The sequence below is a fragment of the Chionomys nivalis genome, chromosome 7 (assembly GCF_950005125.1).
Source record: "Chionomys nivalis chromosome 7, mChiNiv1.1, whole genome shotgun sequence".
NCBI lineage: Eukaryota > Metazoa > Chordata > Mammalia > Rodentia > Cricetidae > Chionomys > Chionomys nivalis.
Window position 1 is genome coordinate 99,819,334 of NC_080092.1, and position 25,374 is coordinate 99,844,707.

At 50.6% G+C, this 25,374-nt stretch overlaps 1 protein-coding gene across 1 annotated transcript in view; it reads left to right on the forward strand.

The window, feature by feature from the left end:
* The first annotated feature begins 8,692 nt into the window (after positions 1-8,692).
* LOC130877121 (E3 ubiquitin-protein ligase RNF213-like) overlaps positions 8,693-25,374 on the forward strand; it is a 92,912-nt gene continuing 76,230 nt past the window's right edge. Inside the window, exons 1-2 of the mRNA XM_057774040.1 lie at positions 8,693-8,789; positions 18,975-19,123. Of these exons, the coding sequence (XP_057630023.1) occupies positions 8,693-8,789; positions 18,975-19,123 (246 nt within the window). The remainder of the gene's footprint in view (positions 8,790-18,974; positions 19,124-25,374) is intronic.

The following is a 25,374-nucleotide window of genomic DNA, read 5'->3' on the forward strand; positions in this document are numbered from 1 at the left end:
AGCTGAGTCAGGAAGCCTCTCTTAGATGAGAGTGCTGGAAGTATGTGCAGATGTACATTACCATTCCAGAAGGGAGCAGATGTACATTACCATTCCAGAAGGGAGCAGATGTACATTACCATTCCAGAAGGGAGCAGATGTACATTACCATTCCAGAAGGGAGCAGATGTACATTACCATTCCAGAAGGGAGCAGAGGGAGTAGGGTGAGGAAATACCGGCTAGACCAAAGCAAGACTGAAAACCAGCTAGGCAAACTCCAAACTCTGCATCTCCATGTCTGATGTCAAAATTCTCTCCAGAGCTCCAACTCCCTTAGCTTTGTGGACTGCCACACACTGCTCTGTATTGAGCTGGTTTCGTGCCTTGTAGCTTTGGAGCTCTTGTAGACCAGGCTGGCCTCCAACTCACAGAGATCTACCTGCCTTTGCCTCCCGAGTGCTGGGATTAAAGGCGTGCGCCACCACCGCCTGGCTAACAAATCTCCTTTTTATATGTATAGAGATTCATTCTGTAAGTTATGTAACTCTAGAGAACCCTAATAATAATACAACCACTGTGCCTCCAGAAGCCAGGGGAGACAAGGGGAGCTCTTTCCCAACCCCTGTGAAGGCACTGACTCCACCAGCATTCCGATTGCCCTTACAGGCCCCAGAATAGTCAGGCAACAAAGCAGCTTGTTAGTCTCTCATCCCGGAGCTTAGGTCATCCCCAGGAAACCAAACACTCTGCGGTTTCCACAGAAAGACTTGGGTTTTGGAGTTCTAATGGGTTAACAGTCCGAGGACAGCATGAGCACAAGGGATTCTGTCTGTCCTGCTAAAGGGACATACTGGACATACTGGAAAGGGGCGTGAGGTGTGTTGCAGAGTCTGGACGCTGAAGCATAGCCATGCAGAGCTGAGGGTCATGTGAGAGGGGCCAGTTACAACTCATTATCTACAGGTTTGTGTGGAGGTATGTATATTTCTCTTTGAAATAACTGCAGGACTTTGCTTGTTTGGGGACAGGGTTTCCCTGTATTGCTCAGGACTGGATCAAATTCCTAGGCTTGTACCCATGTTACCTCAGCCTCCCAGAATCTGGGATTAGGGACACAAGCCACCATGCCCGGCTCAGCAGACTGTTAAAAGAGGTGAAATTTGAAGTCACTATGACCAAAGTAGTACCATCTTGTCCCTACTCCATTTTGAGTCTGCCTACTCACCTCTCATCCCTCACACCCCTCAACAGCCATGTCTGCCTCTGAAACACTCTTGGGATTGTCTATGACATGATGGTTCTTTGGCATTATTAACCCAAATCATTAACATTTGTTTAAACCAAATAATTGATAAAGGTATAGATCAAAATTCATTACCAGGCTGTGTTTGAAATAACTACCAAGTTCTACCCAAATAAATACTACTAGACAATTCTGGTTGCTCTGGCCCTGGTCTGAAATTGATATCAATGTGGTCTATGGCCTATGGTACACAACATACCACTGAACTTTCTCCATTTTTGGTCACAGGCCAAATAAAGGCCTCCTTGTACTCTTAATTGTCTTTCATAAGAGTGGTGGTCTGCAACAATTTCATGTGGATTGTTTCAAAATTCTGCAATAATAAAATTAGCTTGTTTTGTGTATTTGGAATTTCTAAAGCCTTTTCTTGATGGCAGAAGTCACAAAATAATCCCACACTAGTTCAGAATTATGAATAATAAAGGTTTACTTATTTAGGGGAAGCTTACAGGTCACTCTCCTAGATAACAGTCCTCAGCACAGGGAGCAGAAACCGAGTCTAGCAGCTGGAAGCGAGAACTGGAAGCAAGAGAGCAAGAACATGCTTTACAGCCGCATTTACAGTACAAGAGACCCCGCCCAAGTGGGCTGGTATCTTAAATGCTATTGGCTGAAGGAGCGGAATGTGCTCCTACAGCACCTCCCCTTTTGTTTTCTTGGTGAAAAGCGATAGGTGTGTACTGGCAGGTGATCCCACCTACTACAGTTGGCACCTTAGGAATGTCCTTTGGATGGTCTGTTGATGGGGGTTGCCTGGGTAGTCTCAGTCTGTGGTCTCTTTCAGAACCAGGTATCACCTCAGGGTAAACCACTGAGACTCAGGCCTCTATTGAGATGTTGGGCTGGGTCCTACACTGCCCAGGGTGAAGAGCTGCTCTGTATGCCTGTCTTGGACATCAGCCTCCAGTATGCCTGTCTTGGACATCAGCCTCCAGTTCTGAATGCTTAGAGAATTCTCAGGAATTAGAGCTGCAAATTTTTTTTTTTTTTTTTTTTTTTTTTTTGGTTTTTCGAGACAGGGTTTCTCTGTGGCTTTGGAGCCTGTCCTGGAACTAGCTCTTGTAGACCAGGCTGGTCTCGAACTCACAGAGATCCGCCTGCCTCTGCCTCCCGAGTGCTGGGATTAAAGGCGTGCGCCACCACCGCCCGGCTTTTAAAACATTTTTTTTTTGTTTTTTTTTTTTTGTTTTTTTTTTTTGGTTTTTCGAGACAGGCTTTCTCTGTGGTTTTGGAGCCTGTCCTGGAACTAGCTCTTGTAGACCAGGCTGGCCTTGAACTCACAGAGATCCGCCTGCCTCTACCTCTCAAGTGCTGGGATTAAAGGCATGCGCCACCACCGCCCGGCAAGGTGCAATTTTGGGGTTTGGGAACACACGTGGGCCGCTAGAAATTCTAACACTAAGAGAGTCGGCTTCTGTCCATCTGAGAGTTTGTCCAGCCAAAGGAAAAGTGCCCCAGGCAGCCACTTGCAAAGGCACTTTTACATTCTTCTCCAGGGGTCCCTCTGCCTTCCCCAGTGGGAATGGGGACTTTCTGGAGGGGCTCTGTTCTGTATTACACAAGACAGTAATGGGTGGTTTTCCAGCAAGTTGTCAGGTTCTTGGCCCAAGGCTCTTGCTTTCATTGTCTCCAATAAGGGAGGTGTCTAAGCCTCAAGTTGAGCGTCATCTGTTGGGGTCTGCACATTCCAGGGTAGGGCCATGAGACTTAGGAATATTAGGTAGAAGAAAAGTGAATACTAAATTCTCATGCTTTTATTTTCCATATGCCTTATATACCTCACCCAAAAGGGGAGAGGGGAGGCAAAAGACTTCTTTACCAAGATACAAAGAACACACAGAGCCATTAACTCTTCAATACCCAAAGCATCCTGAGTTAAGTATTCTGCTGTTTAGGCGGGATCTGCAGCAACTACACCTTAGGCCAAGCACCCTGTAGGCAGCTACACCCAGGGTTGAACCTCTTGTTGTAACCTTGAAGGAGCAAAAATAGCCCTGAGCTCTCTGACCTCTGTTCAGGTAGAAGGAATACAACACTTCCGCTAGGCTCTGACTGGAAGCAAAACAAAGGGTTTAGAGGGTCCTCCAGCACCTCTAGGAGAGTCCACAGCACCACACCCTCCCCTAAGGCTTGTTTCTCCAGGGGCTGATGAGCTATTGAGAATATCTCAGTTACTTTTCTTTTCTTTCTTTTTTGTTTGTTTTTGTTTTTCGAGACAGGGTTTCTCTGTGGTTTTGGAGCCTGTCCTGGAACTAGCTCTGTAGACCAGGCCGGCCTGTAACTCACAGAGATTCGCCTGCCTCTGCTTCCCGAGTACTGGGATTAAAGGCGTGCGCCACCACCGCCCGGCTTCTCAGTTACTTTTCTGTTGCTGTGCTAGAAACTTCCTATAAAGGAACAGTTTTACAGGGGGTATGGGTTCCAGAGGGATGGAGCTTATGATGTTAGAGCCAGGACACAGAGCTGAGGGCTCACATCTGGATGTGACAGCAGGAGGCAGAGAGCACTGCAGATGGAATGGGCTGCCCCCGGTGCCCTGCTTCCTCCAAAAGACCACACTTCCTACTCCTTCCCAGACAAGTCCATCAACCGGGACCAGGTATTCAAACATAGGAGCCTATGGAGGCCATTCTCATCCAAACCCGCAGAGAGGAGGGAGGAGCTCACCAAGTCTCAGGAAAGGCAGCAAGGAGCAGAGTAAGGCACAAAGCAGCTCCAGAGAACTGGGAAGAGTTGGAGAGCTGCAGGGAGGGAAGGGAACTTAGCTCAGTTGCTAGAAGCCCTGCCTGCCATTCCCAGCACCACAGAAAGCCAGGTGTGGTGGCACACACGTGTATTCCCAGCACCTAAGACATAAGCAGGGGGGATGGAGAGGTGGCTCAGCACATAGACATATGTGCAGGCAGAACACCAGTGCACATGAAATAAAAATATGTTTAAAAAAAAGACATAAGCAGGAGGATCAAAAGCGCAAGGTCATCCTCACTGCTGTGGAGGTTTGAATGAGAATGGCCCCCAAGTTCATACGTTTGAACGTGAAGAGCCCAGGAATGAGGGAGAAAATGTGTATACTTGTAGCCTATATGCATATTTCTGGGTGTATTAGGACTGATAGCCACTTTGACCCTCTGCCCTGCATTCTGCCTGGTGGGGAAAAGACAATTTAAAGGAACCCACGACTGTGTAAACATTTTTAACTAACACCTTGTAAACAGAAGTTGTAAGTCCCGGATCTCTGCCTCCCTTAAGCAGCAAAACCAACTCCATTTTGTGCTAGGCCCCAAGGTGGATGGATATCAGCAGAGCAGGAAGTTCCCTAGACTGGAGCCCAGCTGCCCCAGGTTGAGCAGCAGAGTGAAAATCTCCTAGACTGGAGCCAATCAGAGCCCGCAACAACAGATTTCGGGGGAGGGGGTGGTGGTGGTGGTGGTTGTTTTTTGTTTTTGTTTTTTGCCTTTATAAACCCTGCCTAGGAATCGTGGGAGGGGCACCTCCTCTGACCCCCCACTGCCTCAGTGTGCGAGATGAGGTCCCTATCGCGATTTGTACTACAGGATTAAACCCTGTGTTTGCATTTTGGTGAGTCTGTGTCTCTGGTGGTCTTTTTGGAGTCTCTGCGACTTGGGCACTACATCCCCATCTCAGAGGTGCCCACAGAGTGCTAGCTCAAGAGATGTCCGAAAAACCATAAATTCCAATTTGTACTCTCTGCCTCCAGTATAACGTTTGACTATAAGAAGGAATTTGTAACCCTCCCTCGCGGCTACAGGGTCAAATAATTCTTGGTAGTCCTAGTTAGGACTACTAGTTAGTTAGAAGCCTTCCTGTCCCCGCGGTGTTTTTGAATAAAGATGTTTCTGGTTTTATAGACTTCCGTGGTCTGTCCTGCTATTTACACAATTCCAGGAACCAAGAAACGCTTGATCTGCCCACACGTGCTAGAACGTAAAGCTTTGGGGGTGGGGGGCACGACTGTGAGATTCCCCGAGTGCGGTTATTCACTAGCGGTGACTACCGCCAATGGCCTAGGTGGACCTCCAGGTGGTGGGTTGGTGATCTCCGCTTTGCATCCTAGAGACCTGTAGACAGCGGTACGACTGATGTCTTTCAGGTTTTTCTGAGGGTGGCCTCCGCTGGTCTAGGTCCTGGACACTGTCCAAGGTGCTCGGAGTCCGGACCTCTTAGTGCTCTGAGTCTCCTCTGACCGCTGTGGTTGGTGCAGTCTGGGAAACCCTGGTGAGAATTCGAGTGAGATTCCTAATGCCGTGGGCGCGCCGCGGCTGTAGTGGCCTCTCGGAAGGCAAGCTAGGCTGGCGCCAACGGGCGGGGAATTCGCGCTAGGCAGAGCGCCAGGGAGGCAAAGGGGCGGCGCCGGGCCCGTGATTCCTCACAGGAGCGGCAGAGACTGCGGGGCCGCGCGGGCGCATGGGCACTGCAGGTGCGAACCAAAGGCTTTCAGGCTCCTGGCGGCGGTACGGGGCTGGGAAAGGGATGCAAGTCCCAGGCTGTGATGTGAGGACTAGGATGCGCGATGCGGGTCTCAGGGACGCCAAGGGTCTCCAGGGACCGGGATGCAAGGTTCTACTGGGCAGGGTGAGGGTGCCACGGGCCAAGGGTCCTAGAGGGAAGACCCGCGGAGCTTCAGATGCCGGTTCGCTGTGCGCCGATACTGCTAAGGGAGCTGGGTCGGGTTGTGCATGGCCCCCGAGGTCACATTGCCGGAATGGTGCCGGCGTCCAGATGCGCCGGCGTCCAGTTGCCACTTCCTCCCTTTTCCAAGTTTCGGTTTCGGGTTCAGCCCGACCCTGCAGCTTCGACGCTTATCAACTCTCGGGCTGTGGGGCACTAGGTTTGCCCTGCTTCCCAGCACCCAGGCAGCCCTTGCCCTGCCCTACCCCGCCAGCGAGCTCTAAGCGGTCCCGGGTCTGCAGCTCCGCCCCGGAATCCGCCCTCACCAACTGCAGCCAGAACTTTTAGTAGTCAGGCGCTGCCCGGGGCTGATCTTCCTCCGGGTCAAGGCTGGGGTCAGGAGGCTAGGGAGGCTCCCTGTCGCTGGAGTCGCAGCTAGCAGTAAGCGGTGAGAACGCGATTGTCCGACCGACCCGTCCAAACCCATCTGCTTTTCTTAGTCTAGTCTCAGGGCGAAGAGCCTCTTGCTGGCTGAGTGGAGAGGCTTAGATGCTGGCTGCTCGCTTCTGCGGGGCTGTTGCTAGCTAGTCTTGGCTGAAGCCCTAAGGTGCTTCGGAGTTTCCTGAGCAGCACTGGAGAACTGACTTTAGGTGTTTTGACTCAGGATACACCACCCCCAAAAATGTGGTAGGAGATAACTAACCACCCCAAAATACACTTCTAAGGCATGGTTTCAGATCTGAGAAATTCATGGTTTGAGAAGCAGAACTTTTCTTTCCTTTTCTTCTTTTTCTTCTTGGCTTTTCGAGACTGGGTTTCTCTGTGTTTCCCTGACTGTCCTGGAACTCACTCTGTAGACTAGGCTGGTCTCAAAGTAAGAGATCTGCCTGTTTTGCCTCTGGAGTGCTGGGATTAAAAGCCTTTGATGCCCACTACTGGCCACTACCTCCAGGCAAGAAACCGAACTTTCGTAAAAGAAATTTCCATCCATCCCAGCACTCGGGAGGCAGAGGCAGGCGGATCTCTGTGAGTTCGAGACCAGCCTGGTCTACAAGAGCTAGTTCCAGGACAGGCTCCAAAACCACAGAGAAACCCTGTCTCGAAAAACCAAAAAAGAAGAAAAAAAATATCCATCCATCTCGGAAGGACAGCGGGTTGGGGCAGACAGCATTGGTTACCTGTGGAAACCCTTGCTCCGCACCAATCCCATGTCTAGCTCCCAACCCTTCAGCACCCTGTGGTCCCATCCCCAAGCATCTGCTTTTTCCTGTAGTTCTGGTTGGCCATAAAAGCTCCAGCCTGAATTCTTCTCCACTCTTAGTTTGTGGGATTCCCTCAAACATAAACATACATAGTTGCTTTTATTTTTATTTTTTGAGACAGGGTTTTGCTATGTAGCTTTAGAGCCTGTACTGGAAGTTGCCCTATAGACCAGGCTGGCTTGGAACTCACAGAGTCTCTGCCCCTATCCCACTCCTCCTCACCCCCACACAAACACAGTTGCAGTCTTTTTTTTTTTTTTTCTTCGAGACAGGGTTTCTCTGTGGCTTTGGTCCTGTCCTGGAACTAGCTCTGTAGACCAGACTGGTCTCGAACTCACAGAGATCCGCCTGTCTCTGCTTCCTGAGTGCTAGGATTAAAGGCGTGCGCCACCTTGGCCCGGCCAGTCGCAGTTTTTGGTTGCTTTTTTGTTTGTTTGTTGTTTTGTTTTTTGAGACAGGGTTTCTCTCTAGCTTTGGAGCCTGGCCTTGAACTCACAGAGATCCACCTGCTTCTGCTTCCCTAGTGCTGGGATTAAAGACCTGTGCCAGTACCGCCAGGCTTGTTTTGGTTTTAAGGTAGAGTCCCCTCTAACCCTGTCAGGCCTTGAACTACTAATTGTCCCATCTCTACCTCCCAGGGACTGGGGTTACCAGGACATTGCACTATGCCCAATTTTGTGCACCCCCTATTTAGTGTATAGGCTAAAGAAAGCATCTAGAATCGCAGGTCACTGTGATCAAGGCAAAGGTGGCTGCCAGGACAAGGGCGGGAGGAGGGGCAACAGCAAGCCCAGGAGGAGCAGCGGAGTTGGAGCCCACAGGGCTGGCGCCTGCCCCTTCAGGGTGGACAGTGGCAGCCATCCCTGAGGGGTGACAGTCATTGTGTGCTTGGATCTGTTCCCTTGAGCCACAGGCTCCCGGGTCAAGGCCAAGAGCAGGGAGGCTGGTCTCCATCCCTCCCTGGAGTGGCCTGGAGTCAGGGTTCCCACCCTATTTCTGGCCCAGACCACCCGTGACCTGATTTGCCCTGGTTTGGTGCCCTTTGCTAGGAGCCCTGAGCAGACCTGGGCTGGCCTCGTGCTCTCCAAACTGCTCTCCAGCAAGGCCTCCACCTTGGGGGGGGGGGCGCGTGAAGGACACAGCAGCAGGGCAGACATTCTCAGGTGGCTGCCAACCTGTCCTTAGGTCAGGGTCCTCAGCTGGCCGGGGCTCTGCAGAGCGCACTTTCCTCCAGTCCCCTTTCTCTTCAGAGCCTCCTTTGAGCTTCCTTCAGCTTTAGTGGTGGACAGTGGAGCGGGGGAGGGGCAGCAGGGGGTTGGGACTTCCTGCTTGAGGGAGGAGCTGGGGAGGGAGGTCTGGGGCTGGGTTTCGTTTACTCAGAACCTTCCTGGTCCCAATCACTTCACTTTCCTAGAAAATGAAACTGAAGTGGGCGGGAGTCACGTGACAAGGTTGAGCTTTATATTGTGCTGCCTTAGCCTCACTTCTCTCTGTCCTGCAGGGCTGCGGAATACAGCATGGAGTGTCCTCACTGCAGGCATGTGTCCCGAGAGGGGTCACCCAGGTTCTGCAGCCAGTGTGGACAGAAACTATCTCCTGCAGCTCCTGTACAAGGTGAGGGGGGAGCGCACAGTGGGGACTCCAGGATGGAGTAGGGTCCCTTCCTTCTCTGGTGGGCACTAGTGGCTGAGCTTTCCTGAGAACTTGTGTTTTCCTCAGAGCAGGTACAGGTGCCTACCACTTTAAAAGAAAAGTTGGTTTTGTTTTCAGTTCTTGGTGAGAGCCTTTGCCAGGAAGGAGCAGCCACTGTTGAGACAGGGACCCTGAGTATGGAAGCCTTGTCCAGCACTAGGTGGTGGTGGTGGTGGGGTAGGCGGGTGTTCAAAGTTCGGGGTGACCGTGAAGTATCACCAAACTTGTGAATCACAGCCTGTGCCCAAGACAGGTCCTGCCACCCACCCATCCTCAATAAGCCAATCAAAGGAACCAAATTGCAAGTGGAAAGCAGAGGGGCTGGAGAGAGATGGCTCAGCAGTTGAGGGCACTGGCTGCTTTTGCAGAGGAGCCAGGCTGGGTTCCCAGAACCCACAAAGTGGCTTACAGCCCCTGGTGACTCCTGTTCCGGAAGATCTGATGGCCTCCACTGATCTCCACAGGGACCAGGCACACCTGTGATAAACAGACATACATGCAGGCAAAACATCCATACAAAAATGTATAATTTTATGCCGGGTGTTGGTAGCACACGACTTTAATCCCAGCACTTAGCAGGTAGAGACAGGTGGATCTCTGTGAGTTCGAAGTCAGCCTGATCTACAGAGATAGTTTCAGGACAGTTAGGGCTGTTACACCAAGAAACCCTATTTCAGAAATCCAAAAACCAAATAAACAATACACACATGCACACACACATTTTTTAATTTTTTTTTTTTTCCCGAGACAGGGTTTCTCTGTGGCTTTGGAGCTTGTCCTGGAACTAGCTCTGTAGACCAGGCTTGTCTCGAACTCACAGAGATCCACCTGCCTCTGCCTCCTGAGTGCTGGGATTAAAGGCGTGCGCCACCATCGCCCGGCTAAAATTGTTTAAAGAGAAAATAAAGAGGCAGAAAAAGGAGATTCATTCAGTGTGGCCACACCAGTAAGAGGGAACTTACCCAGTTACATAGTCAGAATCTGAGCACTGTGCAGCTTGGGCCTGCGGTTCAGGACTTGCTGGCTTCAGTGTGGAGGGAACCTCGGGGTGCTGCTGTGGCTCCTTGGAGGAGTCCCTGCTCACAGGTTTGCAGTTGGCTGGTTATAGCTAATTATTATCATGAAGGTGTGGAACAGTTTTATCTCTGTAATCTGGTGGTCTCCTGTTTTTGTTCTTTTTATTTTGGGTGAGTATGCGAGCAGCCAATGCATTTGCCAGGAGAATGGGGGCAAGATGTGTCTGAGAGCAAGGGTGTGTGGCATTTCTGCAACATGCCAGCAGGTCTTCTCATGCTTGACTCCTTGCCAGGCTGTCCTGGCAGGTGGGGAGTGTGGCAGAGAAAGGGGCAGGAACTTTTGTCTGCCCAGGTAGAAAGGGCAGCTGAACCTGGCTTGGTCCATGACCTTACGCCCTCACACAGGGCTGTGACTGTTTGCAGATTGGAAACTGAAACCAAAATATGCACAGTTTAGGGCAAAGTGCTAGCAAGGGTGCCAGAAGGCAGCGTTCATCCTCAGCACAGCGTGGCCAGAAAGAAGGAAACAGAAACAGAAACAGCTCCCTTCCTCCTTGCTAGCTCAGGCTTCCAGGGCTGGGGCAGCCTGGACAGACATGGCAGCGAGGGACCCTTAGCTGGCTAGATCCGGAGGCTGAGATACCAGTGCTTTCTGTCCAGAGGCTCCCAGATGTCTGGGCTTGGAGGGGGAGCTATGGATGAAGATGGGGTTCCTGTGGGGTCCCTAATGATGCAGAGGTGTCTTTGTGAGGGTAACGGGCTTCAAGTGCTGTGTATCTGCAGTTGTCTATGGGCTGCGGGGGTGTGGGTGTCCTGTGAGATTCCATCAGAATGTAAGGTCCCCACACCTTCGCTCTCCCGTGTCCCCAGGACCCACGTAGGAGTTGTAACTTGGACACTGGAGTAGTGAATGGCTCCCTTGACGGTGGGAGTGAACTGCTGGGCAGTGAGGGCTTTTTTTGCTGTTGTTGTTTTTAGTTTATTTGCTTTTATTTCATTTGCATTGGCATTTTGCCTGCATGTGTTTGTCTATGTGAGGGTGTCAGATCTTGGGAGTCAGAGACTGTTGTGAGCTGCCATGTGGGTGCTGGGAATTTAACCCGGGTTCTCTGGAAGAGCAGTCAGTGCTCTTCTTAACCATTGAGCCATCTCTCCAGTTCAAACAGTAGTTTTTTTGGGGGTGGGGGTGGGAGTTTGAGACAGGGTTTCTCTGTGTGGTTTTGAAGCCTGACCTGAAACTCTCACTCTGTAGACCAGGCTGGCCCCAAACTCACAGAGATCCTCCTGCCTCTGCCTCTCAAGTGCTGGGATTAAAGACATGTGCCACCGCTGCCTGGCAGTGAGGTTTTTATTTTGTGCATTTTCCAAGTTTTCATGAAGGACAAGCCTGTCCTGCCTCTGGGTCCCTGGATGGGTCAGAATCTCCACCCATAGGTAGCATAGGTGGGGTGAGTCCCTCTCCAAGGAGAGCTTGCGGTGGATACTGACAAACCTGCCGGACTTTCCAGGCATGGACTGAAGGAGCCCAGCTTGAGCCCTGCAGATAGATTCCTCCATGAGGGACTGGGAGGGCAGATGTTTGCCCAGTGCAGGAGGGGCCAGGCAGTTAGTATTTGTTTTCCTAGCTCTGCCTCCAGGGTTCCCCAGGCCTGACACACAGGTGAACTAGGCTTTGGGGAACAATTGTTACCGAACAGTCCCAGCTTCATGACTTAACACTTTGTCCCATATCGTGACCACCCCCGTTCCCGGGCTGACATCCTTAGCCACCACCTCCCCTGTGTCTGTGCTGCTCACCCTCAGGACCCCCAGGTCCCCCTGGAGTCACAGTGTCACTCTTTCCCCTCTGAGCGATGGCACTGCAGCTTTAGCCCAAGTGCGGGTGCCCAAATGCCAGCTGGCGGCTGACTCAGGAGCCTGTGGCTGGCGAGTGACCCACTGCCTAGCCAGTCCACTGAACCTCACTGGGCTGGCAGCAGGGCTGACCGAGGACAAATGCATTTTGTGCCCCATTTTAACCCTTTCTGCTGTCGTGGTTTGGGGTTGTTCATGAGGCCTGTGCGGCCCTCATTCTCCTTCTCCATAACTGTTGGGACCATTTGGAGTCCTGGCCTCCAGCTGCTCTGCCCTGCTAGAGATCTTTACTTTCCTTCTGATTTGAGTTACTGAAAGCTGTGTCAAAGTTGTTTACCAGTTCTGCTGCATGAGCACGTGTTGCCTTGGCCTTGAGAATCAGAGGATAAGGTTTTCACCTGTTGGCTCACCTGACTGTTGCATATATAAGGCTCAGTGGTGCTATTGAACAAAGGGCTTATTGCCAGTGACTAGAGGTCCATGTCTCTGTATTTGTGTTTCAATCTCCAGCCCCTTGCCTGGTTCGTGAACTGTATGTTAGCGCATAGAGCGCAGACAGGCATCGTGCGCTGCACCTAACCAGACTTTCTCAAGGAGAGTCTCTACCTGCACAGGCTTCTGCTGCCAGCCTGCCCCTTGATCTCTGCTGCTGGGGTCGGAGCAAAGGTTTCCTATGATTCAGCCGCTTGGGAGAAAGAGCAAGGATGACTGTAGCCTGTGCAAGAGAGGCGCAGCCAAATTGTAGGGCTAACATATTCACCAGATCTGAATTGATATAAAAGTTCTTTTGGTTTTGGTTTTTCGAGACAGGGTTTCTCTGTGGTTTTGGAGTGTAGACCGCCTTGGCGGGTCACTCTGTCTAGGGTCTGTAACCCACCTGGCTGGTCAGTTATTCCAGGGTCACGGAGAGGTACCACCTGAAAGACATGGGCTGATGAGAGGAAGGGAGGCTAGGCAGATTTGTCGAAGCCTCCGTTTATTAGAGTCATGGTTGCAGCTTATATAGCCCCTGGATGAGGAGCTTGGGGGGCTGGGGCACGGGATCTTGCCACGTGGTCCACGCCGGTCACGTAGGCCAAGAGGTTACGATCGGTCAGGTCACGATTCCTCTGCCAGGAGTTCACAAGTTGGCACACCTAGTTCTCTATATAGAGTGTGAGGCGGGTTCCACTAACAGATAGCTCTCTATTAACAATTTGGGTGTAGGGGGGCTGGAGAGATGGCTCAGTGGTTAAGAGCATTGCCTGCTCTTCCAGAGGTCCTGAGTTCAATTCCCAGCAACCACATGGTGGCTCACAACCATTTGTAATGAGGTCTGGTGCCCTCTTCTGGCCTGCAGGCATACACACAGATAGACTATTGTATACATAATAAACCTCTCTGCTGATGCAATAATCTGAATCAGACCAAATCAAACTGAATTAGAAAAAGTCCAGGTTCACGCCTTTAATCCCAGCACTCGGGAGGCAGAGGCAGGCGGATCTCTGTGAGTTCGAAGCCAGCCTGTTCTACAAAGGGAGTTCCAGGCAGGCTCCAAAGCTACAGAGAAACCCTGTCTCGAAAAACCAAAAAAAAAAAAAAAAAAAAAAAAAAAAACAATTTGGGTGTGGGATAGGCTTTGTCAATAAAACAATTCTCAATACAATTGGGAAGTAGAGCCCTCTGCAAAACTCCTCAGGGTGGTGATCCCTATAATAATTTGGGGGGGGGGATATGGCTCCTGACATTGGAGCCTGTCCTGGAACTCGCTCTGTAGACCAGGCTGGCCTCGAACTCCCAGAGATCCACCTGCCTCTGCCTCCCGAGTGCTGGGATTAAAGGCGTGCGCCACCACCGCCCGGCTAAGATAGGGTTTCTTGTGTGATAACATTGGCTGTCCTGGAACTCGCTCTGTAGACCAGGCTGGCCTCAAACTCACAGAGACCCGCCTGCCTCTGCCTCCCGAGTGCTGGGATTAAAGGCCAGTAGAGCCCCTGGCGACTGGGACGCGGCTCAAGCAGTTTCCTGCCACCCACGTGAAGCTTACAACCATTCCTAAGTCCAGGTTCAGGGGACCCATCAACCTCTTCTAACCTCTGAGGGCACCAAACATGAATGTGGTGTGCAGACATACACGCAGGCAAAATTTTCATACACACACAAATAAATTGAAAAAAGTTAGGAAAAAGAAAGATATAAGGGAGAAAAATAGAGCAAGCGAATTCTCAGAGATTGTGCCTGAGAGGGGATGGGGTAACTTCAGGACAGTTAGAAGTCACCTGGCCTTGCTCTGAAGCTGTGTGGGGTCATGTGAATAAATCAAAGGCAGGCAGACTACTGTCCTGTTGGGTAGTGATTTTTACTCCAGCGCGTGCCCTGCCTGAGACTGGCCGTTAGTGGTGGGCTCTGCTGCTCAGTTGGCTGCTGCATCAGGATGTGACCCGGTAGTCACAGGGGGAAGATTTTGCTTTTGGTTTTGGCTTTTTGTCTCTATAGCCTAGAACACCTGTCCCCCTTCCAAAGCTCTGAAGCTTGTCGGAAACAGGGCAAGGCCTGCCGTCCAACCCTGCTCCTGGTGCTGTGAAGGGCCTGGCAGGTTCCCTAGTTTGAGTGTAGTTCCTTGTTTTCAACAGTCAAGAGGTAGTGTTGTGGAGAAAGGGCTCCCCCAGGCTCTCTGCTCGGTGCTGCTACTTCTGAAGCCAGCTCCTGGCCTTCCAGTTGTGATACAAAAACACAGGTGGTGGTGCCAAATGGCCTTCCTCCTAGAAGGACACCTAATACCATCAAGTCCCCTCCTGTGCTCTGACCTGAGCCCTGTCACTCTGAGTTCTGAACTGGCAGGTTCACAAGTAGGCAGCTTAATGCACAGCACTGGGCCTCTCAGTCCTGGGCCTGGGCACCTCTGCCCACCTTCTGTTGGTTCCCAAGTGGAGGGCCCTCCTTGCCTCCGCTGCCTCTCTGGCCCCTGGAGTCAGACGCTGGCTGCAAAACTCATTTCCTGGTGCATCCTCCATGCCTTCTCCAGTGCAGAATTTACTGCTAGGTGGTGTCTGGGTTAAGGCCACAGCACAGCCCCTGGCATCCATATATCCAAAGAGTCTGGAATGTTTTGGTAGAAGTTCCATTCATCCCAAGTGCCTTACCTCTGGGAGTTCCCTCAATCTGGACTCCACCCCGAAAAAGCCCACCAAACAATGACCCCGGCTCCTCTCTGCTCTGCCTTGCTGGATAGACCTCCAGGAGGATTGGTATCCATTAAACCTGGGCTTTTTCTTTTCTTTTCTTTTTTTTTCTTTTTTTGGTTTTTCGAGACAGGGTTTCTCTGTGGTTTTGGAGCCTGCCCTGGAACTAGCTCTGTAGACCAGTCTGGTCTTTTTTTTTGGTTTTTTGAGACAGGGTTTCTCTTGTGGCTTTGGAGCCTGTCCTGGAACTAGCTCTGTAGACCAGGCTGGTCTCGAACTCACAGAGATCCACCTGCCTCTGCCTCCCGAGTGCTGGGATTAAAGGCGTGAACCTGGACTTTTTCTAATTCAGTTTGATTTGGTCTGATTCAGATTATTGCATCAGCAGAGAGGTTTATTGGGGGCAGAAACTATTCAGGTGGGTGCTGGGTAGTGGAAGTTGCTGAGCAAGGCTCTGGTTCTTCCCCTGAATCAGGGAAGACTAGCATCTTTGGGGTGAAAGGTCCTTGTGTTCCTTTGGCTTTGAACTGCCGGAGTTTTACTTGGGAAGATTGGCTGCTTTCCTTCTCACTGGCATCCACAGCCCCTGCCCCGCCCCTAGCTCAGCAGAGGTTTTGGGTTCAGGTGTGGGGTTTCCTGCTCTTTTCTCATCCACAGCTTTGTTCTCAGGCTGATGGCTGAATGGGGCAGGTGGGTTCACAGCTGGGTCTGCTGGCCTCTTAGAAATAGGAGGCCAGGGCATGTGCTTGCCTATTGGTCCTCCTCGTCTCTTAGGTTAGAGAGATGCCAGGTGGTCAGGATAGCCGGGGGCACCTTCATCTGGAGCTGTGGGATGGAGAAAGCTCACAATCCCATTTATGATGAGTCAGCAGCTGTGAGAAAGTACGAGCTGCTCTGTGTAGACTGCAGTCTCTTCAGCGCTTCCCTTTACTTGTATGTGTGAGCACGTGTGTGACTTTGTAAATGTATGTGTGCATAAGTATATGTCTGTATGTATACACATGTGTATGTATGATGTGTCTTTGTTAATGTATGTGTGCATGTATCTATCTGCGCATGTGTATGTATGCACACGTAAATGTATGTGTTTATGTCTTTGTAAATGTGTTTGAGTTCATGTATAAATGTGTTTGAGTTCATGTATATGTATTTATGTGTGTGTCTTTGTAATGTATGTGTACAATACGTCTGCCAGTGTGTACATATGCACATGTATAAATGTGTGTGTATGTATGCATGCGTATGTTAGAGAAAGAACCTTTTTAGGACTAAAAGGGGGAGATGTTCGGATAATCTATACACTGTGTGAAGATGTGTCTGGGTGTTACCTCACCTGCCTAAGGCACCTTTGACTGGTTTACTAAAAAGCTGAACGACTATTAGCTATCCCGGCCAGCAGGATAAGAACGGGGGTCCCTGATAAACCTATGGAGAGGAATGAAAGGAAACAAGAGACACGAGAAATGACGGCAAGACAGGATTTCTGATCAAGCCGTCCAGTTTATTATGTCCTCAGAAGCTGTTATATAGCAAACGGGCTAAGGGGGGGGGCTGCGGTGGGGGGGGGTGTCAGGGGAAAGGGAAGGGTGTCAGGAAGCTCAGGTCTGTTGGAATTCAGGTCCCTAGACATCCCTAGCTGATAAATACTGAGGGTCTGCAATTGTTGACTTACAAAGGAAATGCTAATGAGTTCCGGAGCCTGGTGCCTTCCGGTCTCTGCTAGGAGATAAGACTCTTAAGATGCCTGGTTGATTTCCTAGACCCTGCAGAGCTTAAGATGGCTGTAAACAAAATGCAGATCTCAAAATACAGGTCTGCATGTAGAAGGCAGTGAGCAGACAGTGTGGGGAGAAGGGGATTGGTAGGGGCTCAAGGAGGAAGTGGATCCACAGGAGCATGGGGCCTTGGGGAGCAGCAGGGAAGCCAGGCTAAGAGAAGGTCCCAGGCACTGTGTGGTGTGAGGCAGAGCCTGAGCTCAGAGACAGCCAAGTTTGAAAGCAAACATTGTAGGTAAAATTCAGACTCAGGTTTGATGTTTGAAGTGAGTGTGTGGGACGCAGCTCTGGATCCGTGCGTATCTGATGTCACCAGCACTGAGACATGTGACTGGGCATTGCTTGCCTGAGGACCCCTCAGAACTCTGGCTGGGGATTCCACTCAGGGGCAGTCTGAAGATCCCTCAGGTCATGTGTGGAGTATACTTAGGTGCAGCCATGTCCTTGATCTCTGCCACAGCAGAGAGTAAAACAAAACAAGTAAGTGGCTGAGTGACACAGGGAGACAGGACTCATTTGAGGAGAGAAAGACAAGGGTCTGAGCAGTTGTTGTCACAGAATTTGGGGGCTTTGAAGCTACCTAATCTGTGTGAGTATGTAGGTGTGGTTGGGGCTTCTCTGAGGAGCCAGTGGGAGTCCTCAGAATTAGACTTGATACTGGTGTCCTCCTTGTTCACCACAGCTCTGTCCTTGGATGGAGGGTCTGTTTTCAGTTTGCCCTGCAGCTTGCAGTTGGACGGGAATGCTACTGGAGATAAATCACTGATCAAAGGGTGCAGTGGGAGGTGGCTGCTCATTGGTCCTGGCCTCCCAGTCACAGAATAATCACACAGAAACTGTACTATTTAAATCATTGCTTAGCCCATTAGCTCTAGCTTCTTATTGGCTAACTCTCACATATTAATTTAACCAATCTCCATTAATCTGTGTATTGCCACGTGGCAGTGGCTTACTGGCAAAGTTTCAGAATGTCTGACTCTGGCAGCAGCTCCATGGCATCGCTCTGACTCTGCCCTTCTCTCTCCCACCTTTCAGCTTAGTCTTTTTCCACCTAGTTCTGTCCTTCCCTGCCAAAGGCTCAAAATAGTTCTTTATTCATTAACCAATAAAAGCAACACATAGCTGGGCGGTGGTGGCGCACGCCTTTAATCCCAGCACTTGGGAGGCAGAGGCAGGTGAATCTCTGTGAGTTCGAGACCAGCCTTGTCTACAAGAGCTAGTACCAGGACAGGCTCCAAAGCCACAGAGAAACCCTGTCTCGAAAAACAAAAAACAACAACAACAAAAAAAGCAAAGAGTCTTTTTTTTTTTTTTTTTTTGGTTTTTCGAGACAAGGTTTCTCTGTGGTTTTGGTTCCTGTCCTGGAACTAGCTCTTGTAGACCAGGCTGGTCTTGAACTCACAGAGATCCGCCTGCCTCTGCCTCCCAAGTGCTGGGATTAAAGGCGTGGGCCACCACCGCCCGGCCATACATAGAGAGTCTTATTCTTAAAACGTTCCCCGAGGCGGGCTGGCGGACCCAGCGACAAGCAGCGACAGTTTCCCACCAGCGGGAGGGCGGGGTACCAGACACATAAACACAAAGATAGGCATAAAGCATTTTATTGGGGGAGAGAGGCAGAGAGAGAGAGAGGGAGAAGAGAAAGAGAAAGAGGGAAAGAGACAGAAAACGCGTGTGCACGCCGAAGAAACAGAAGAGAGAAGAGGCAAAATGGCAATGAGCAGGTCAGAGGTAATGGGAGTGGGCGTGGCTTGTCCCTTAAAGGGACAGAAAAGCACAACAGAGAGAAGGACCTCCCACACCCAAAGGGATCCTTATTTACTCATAGGTCACATGGAGGCTGGACTCCGTGCATGGTTCCTTGGGCATTTTGTGGGTGGTCTGGCTAGTGGTGCTGAAGCCTCTGAGTGTCATCCAACAAGATATGCAAGGCAGGGAACTCCACGCTATTGCTCGGAAAGGTGCTCGCAGCAGGGTCACCACCTAAATACAGAGTGGGTGTGTTTGGTGGGGGAAGGGGAGCAAATCGTGCTGCAGGCATCCTGCACGCACTGGGGAATCCACTGGTGTAGACATTGGGAGTGGGTGGGCATTCAGGCCATACATACAGTTTCCATCCTATTTGTCCCCTGGTTCTGCAATCTCTGGTCCTGCCCTGTAAATCTGGGAGCAGATAGAACACACAAGGCCTCAGAGAAGGTGGCTCAGAGGGGATATTGATGGGGACGAAGGGTCCTGTTCGCCGTCCCTGGAACTTGCTGCTCTTCCCTGGTGTGATCATACCTTCACTTGTCTCAGCAGATTCTGAGAACAACGATGTCTTCGTGGTGGTGTCATCCTCAGAGGGGAAGATTGAGCAGGGGGAAGAGCGGAAAGAGGAGGAGTCCCCAGGCTCCAGCAAGGAGCTGGAGAACCCAGAGGAGTCTGATGCCTCCTGGACCATCCAAATGGTGAGCGAGCCACTCTTGCTTTGCCTGCCTATATGCTTCTTGTACCCTCTGCTCTGCCTCAAGTTGTTTCCTGATGTGACCTCCTTGGTTCCTGGGGTTGGTCACCTCTTAGTCACTAAACAAAAGAACCAGTGAGTTCTGATCTTAATCAGAAGACAGAGGAGAAGACACAGGAGTAAACCCTAGACTCTCAGGTGTGAATACACTTGGAAGAATAGATGTGTGATCTCCTCGCAGGGAAAGGAAGAAGTTCAAACCAAAGGCTATCTGTCACCAGAATAAGTCTTAAAATAACTCGAAAGCCTCAGTATGACAGCACACAGGAAGTGCAGCCTGGGAAAACCGTGGCCTGGGTGTGGCGGTGGCGCTTACCTGTGAGCTCAACTCTCAAAAGGCAGAGGCAGGAAGATGGAGCGTTCAAGGCCACTCTTGCCAGCCTGGGCCACTGTGAGACTCTGTCTCAACCTCCTCCAAACCAGGTGCCCGTAGCAGCTGGGTGTGGTGATGCCTGTCATCCTGTCATTCCAGTGTTTGGAAAGAGACGGGATGCTGAGTTCCAGATCAGCCCCAGCTACATAGTAACAGAGTAAGACTTTGTATCAGCATCAAACCAAGCCAAAGGGACAGTTAGTTTGTATTTCAGAATTAGAGGAAAGAAAGTAGCTGAAGGAATCATTTTCAAAAACTTGGAAAATTTGTTTTAAAAAACTCAATTTTAAGTATGTGTGATTGCACACCTTTTATTCCAGCACTGGAGAGGCAGACACAGGCAGATCTCTGAGGTCAAGGCCAGCCTGATCGACAGGGCAAGTTCCAGGAGAGCAAGAGCTGCAAAGTGAGACCTTGTCTCAAAAAATAAAACAAAACAAATAAATCAGTGTGACTCGAGAGATGGCTCAGCCCTTAAGTGCAATGGCTGCTGCTCTTCCAGAGGACCCAGGTTCAAATCCCAGCACCCACATGGTGGCTCACAATTGTCTGTAACTCTGTTTCTAGGGAACTGGATACCTTTTCTGGCCTCCATGGGTTCAAGGCATACATGTAGCGCACATACATGCATGCAGTAAAACCATCCAATACATAAAATAATAGTAAAAATAACAATAGTCATAATAAATTAAAATGTAAAACCAACAAAAACCAGACTCCCAGAGAGAATGTTGAAGCGGTCCATGAAAAGCCGGCCACACACGAGGAATTCTTCATTGTGTAACAGGCAGTTTTTTTTTTTTTTTTTTTTTTTTTTCGAGACAGGGTTTCTCTGTGGCCTGTCCTGTCCTGGAACTAGCTCTTGTAGACCAGGCTGGTCTCGAACTCACAGAGATCCGCCTGCCTCTGCCTCCCAAGTGCTGGGATTAAAGGCGTGCGCCACCACTGCCCGGCATCAGGCAGTTTTTAGCCAGAAAGCACAGAGTCTCAAAGACAACAGGATGGGCTATCCAAAATGAGAGAGAACAGTGAAGCTGTTCTAGAGAAATCCCTGTGCTGGAGTTGCAGCGTAGGGCAGAGTGCAGTCCAGCCAGTATGCACAAGAGCCTGGATTCAAACCAGCGCCACAGACAGTGCGCATTATCAACACCCCAGTGGATGGTTCCCGGATACCAACTGTGAAGTAGGCTCATCTCAGGAAGAGGGGTTGGTGTTGCCTCTGACTAGGTAAGGGGAGGGGCATGATCTGGTTGGAGTTGCACCTTTCAGCTGATGAGAATGGGAACCTATTAGAGAGAGGTGGTGACGAACAGCACCATGACTGCTGAATCTCACGGAATTGGTCACTCTAAAATGGACTGGGGGCTGGAGAGAAGAATCTGCTTAGCAGTTAAGAGCACTTGCTGTTCTTCCCAAAGACCCATCACCTACATCTGCCAGCTCACAACCATTTGGAACTCCTGCTCCCGGGGATCTGTCGCCCTCTTCTGGCCTATGCAGTCACCTGCACACCCCCTCCCCCCCCAGAGATGGATATGCACAATAAAAAACAAACAAATCTTTTTAAAAAATGTTTAAAAAGCACTAACGCTAACACAAATGCCTGCAATGCTTGGACCGGGTGGAACATGTGCACGTGGCTGCTAGTGGGGTCGGCTGGTGAATGGCTTGTGGGGCTTTCTGTGTGTGTGATCCTTCAACCCGTGGTCCTCCATCTGCAAGTGTGTTTTAAAGCAGGGCTGTCAGTGCGTGTGATGCTTCCTAAGTCCTGTGATGTCTCAGCACTGGTCACTGAGGCAAGTACCAGCAGAGATGGATTGGTCTTTCCATGCTGGGGGTGGGCAGATCTTCGTGGGTAGTGGAGCCCAGTGGGTGGCATGAGGTGCTCCACCTGCCCCCCCCCCAGCTCTGCCCAGTCTCAGAAAGCTCCTCCTAGAGAGATGTTCAAGATAATGGCTTCAGCTGATTTAAACGGCTGCATTGCGACTTTCCTGGTTTCTTCTCCCTGTTTTCTCAGTCAGAGGACCATTCACAAACATTGTACTCATTTAAAAATCTGGAATTTTAATTATTTTTGGGGGGTGGGGGTGGGGGAATGGTAGTTCAAGACAGGGTCTCTCTGTGTAGCTTTGAAGCCTGTCCTGGAGCTTGCTCTGGAGACCAGGCTGGCCTGTGAGTCACAGAGATTCATCTGTCTTTGCCTCCTGAGGGCTGGGATTAAAGGCATGTGCCATCACTACCCAGTGGACTTTTAATTTTGTTTTTTGTTTTTGATTTTCGAGACAGGGTTTCTCTGTAGCTTTTTGGTTGCTGTCCTGGAACTAGCTCTTGTAGACCAGGTTGGCCTCGAACTCACAGAGATCCGCCTGCCTCTGCCTCCCAAGTGCTGGGATTAAAGGTGTGCACTACCACCGCCCGGCTGGATTTTTAATTCTTAATTCAGCTTGGTTTGGTGTGCTATGTCGGCAGCGGAGAGATTTAATATCAGGAAGGGAAACCTTTTGGCAACCGGCTTCAACTCTGTCTTTTCTGTGGGTAGCTTCTTCATGCTAACAGGGTGCTCATTGCTAACTTTTCGCTTCCTCTCGGGCTAGTGGGTTTGTACATCTTGCATGAAGGGAAGGCACCAGGTTCCAGGTGCATTGTGTGGAAGAGCCCTGCTAGCTCTTCCTCCCAGGCTGCTTGATGTGAGGTACTGGGTGCTGACTGCAGGGGAGGTATTCCATCTGTGTCTGCTGAGGGGCCAGGCTCTGGAGACCTGGCTCGGGTCTTTCTTTGGTGACCTACCTGTCTAGTATCCCTGAAGTATTCCATCGAAGCAGACGAAAGCCCCTGGGACCAGGCCCCAAGCTTGTTTACACTGGACATTGGTCTGCCTGCCCATCAGTGCACCACGCAGATGTAGTAATAAGCGGCCAGCGGGCTGCTTCCTGTCACCCAGCTAGCTTTACACCCTAAATAATTACACGGAAACTGTATTCTTTTAAACACTGCTTACCCATTAGTTCCAGCCTCTTATTGGCTAGCTCTTACATATTGATCTAACCCATTTCTAATATTCTGTGTAGCACCTCGAGCTGGTGGCTTACCAGGGAGGATCTTAACCTGTGTCTGTGTCTGGTGGGTGACTTACTGACTAGGCTTCTTTCTCCCAGCATTTTGTTCTGTCTACTCCACCCACCTAAGGGTGGCCTATCAAATGGGCCTAGGCAGTTTCTTTAATAATTAACCAACGAAAACAACAGATAAATACAAGACCCACCTCTAAACGCAGACTTGTTCTGAACACCCTCAGAGCCCTTCCTTAGTGTCCCTGCACCTTCTGCCATTGGTGCCAGACTCTCAAAGATGCTGGAGAGCTGGGTTGGTCCCTGTAAGGAAGTGGACTTCCTGGGCTTTTTCTGAGGTGGAAGCTCCTTTGGATCTTGCAGGAGCAGAGCAGGAGGTAACCCTCCCCTGTGTGAGAGAGGGGTCATGTCTCAACAGGAAGTGGACCCTAGGATTTTTGTAGATGCTTCAGAGGACACAGCCGGTGGCCCAGAAGGTGCTCAGTGCCCTCCCAGAAAGAGAAAGAAGAAGGGAACAGCTGGGTTTGAGGTCATGGATGCTGAGCAGGTAGCTTGAGAAGACAGTTGTTCAATCACACCCCCATGACCCCCAGCATTTGGATGCTGAGTCACTGCCACACTGCAAGTGCCTGTCTCAGACAGCTGAGGACGGCTGAGGAGCTGAGCCGCCCCTGGGTGTGGCAGTACAGACTTACTTAGGGTGTGACTGCCGAGACTAGGGTTGTTGACCAGGCAGGGTCATTGCTTGGGCTCAGATCTGGGAGGGGGCAGTTCTGAGCTAAGGTGTCTGAAGTCAGGGACCAGATGCCGTGAGGGGCCTACTGTACCATGTGTTGGTCTGTAGGAGTCCGACATTTGTGTCTCACATTTGTGTCATCAGCAGAACGGGACTTAGGTAAGGAGACAACATAATGTTTATTTGACCATTTGAACCTTTGGAAATTTTTTGGTTACAAACCACTGAGTAGCCAGCTGGCACTGGTTGAAGGAACTTGGTTGCTCACATCACTGGTATCCTGTGGTGAGACTTGATCAAGATGCTCAGGACAAAGGGTCTATGTGTGGCTCTGCGACTCCTGGTGTTGGATGCCTCTTAGTCTCCCAATATTTGTGATTAGCCACCCTGGACCTGTCCCCCATGTTGTGGCCTCCACAGGGCTACCTGTCCTGCACTGTTCAAGGAACGAGTGGATGCTTCTTATGGTGGCGTCTCCAGAAGGAAAAAAAAAGCTTCTTTCAAACCTCATGAGCTGTGATGGGTTTGGGAGCCTGACCCTTGATGGAACAGCATCCCAAGCAATAGGAATCAGTGTTGTAAGCTCATAACCTACAAGGACTCATCTCAAAGCAAGAGCAGAGCCCTCCTCCCCACACCACATGGCTGAGAGCAGGGAGATGTCAGCAGGGATGTAACCCGAGACTGCTTGTTCCTTTCCCGGCCGCCCAGACTCAAATAATCACACAAAACTATATTAATTGCAACACTGTTCGGCAAGTGACTTAGACATGTACCTACCTATCTCTTACATCTTAATTGAACCCATTTCTGTTCATCTGTGTATCAACCTGAGGCTCCGGCCAAAGGTAAGGGTCTAGGTTACAGCATCTGTCTCCTTCGGCAACTACATGGCTTCTCTCTGACCCTGCCAACTCTCCATATCTGTTCCAGGTTGGCTATATTCTGCCCTGCCATAGGGCAAAGCAGCTTTATTCATTAACCAATAAGAGGAACAAATACTGAAGGACATCCCACATCACAGGGAGGTGGAGAGGGGACAGTGGACATACACTCTCCTGTAGAGTGCTCGCAGAGTGCTTCCGAGACCTCCGTTGATAATTGGTTGTAGCCGCATGATGCCACCTTGTCTGTAACCTCGACAACTCTAAACCTGCTGTGTTCTATCTGTCCGCCTCTAAGATGACCCTAGGACATAGGGACATCTGTCTCCACTTAACAAGAGGGAAAACTGAGGCACATAGTGGGTTAGTAAACAATCTAGGGTCGCCTAACCAGACTGTCATGAGCTGGACGGGAACTCAGGTCCTCGAAACGCACCCAGATACCACTGTGTCCTTACTCAGACAAGGCATGACCAGGACTGGGACAGCATGGTGTATTCACTGGGTCTCTCAGCATGTGGCTGTCAGTGGGGACTGCAGGCAGCTCTGTGACCAGATGACCAGGATTCAGTGCTGCCTGTGTCCCCTCGGATACCTGGCCCCCTGTGCCTCAGGGCTAACATTTGTCTTAGGGACACCACTTGGTGGCAGTGTCCCACCTGCAGACCCTTCCTCTTGTAGACACTTGAGCACCAGGACTTGTCTCACAGATGCACCATCTGTACAAATGAGGAAAGCCATCTTTGAAAGGCTGGTCAGGCGTGCGCCCTATGGCTCTGGAGGAGCGCAGCCCAGAACAAGCCTCAGGTGGTGCCAGTTTGCTCAAAGGGAGGACTGGAAAGATGCCAGAGCAGAGAAGGTGGTTCGTGGAAAACAGAAGCCGGGACACCGGGACACAGTCTTGTCTCTGAGGCTTGCCTCACGGGTCTTGCAGTCAAAGGCAGGCTTTGGCTTTATGACTTCCTGCTCCCCCAGAGGCAAAGTTCTGTTCGAGCATGGCCCAAAGAACCTTCCTAGCTTGTGTTCTTTGTTGTCATCTTCTTCTGGTTTATAATTATTTTATGTGCATTGATGTTTGCCTGCGAGTATGTCTGTATGAGTGTGTCAGATCCCCTGCAACTGGAGTTACAGACA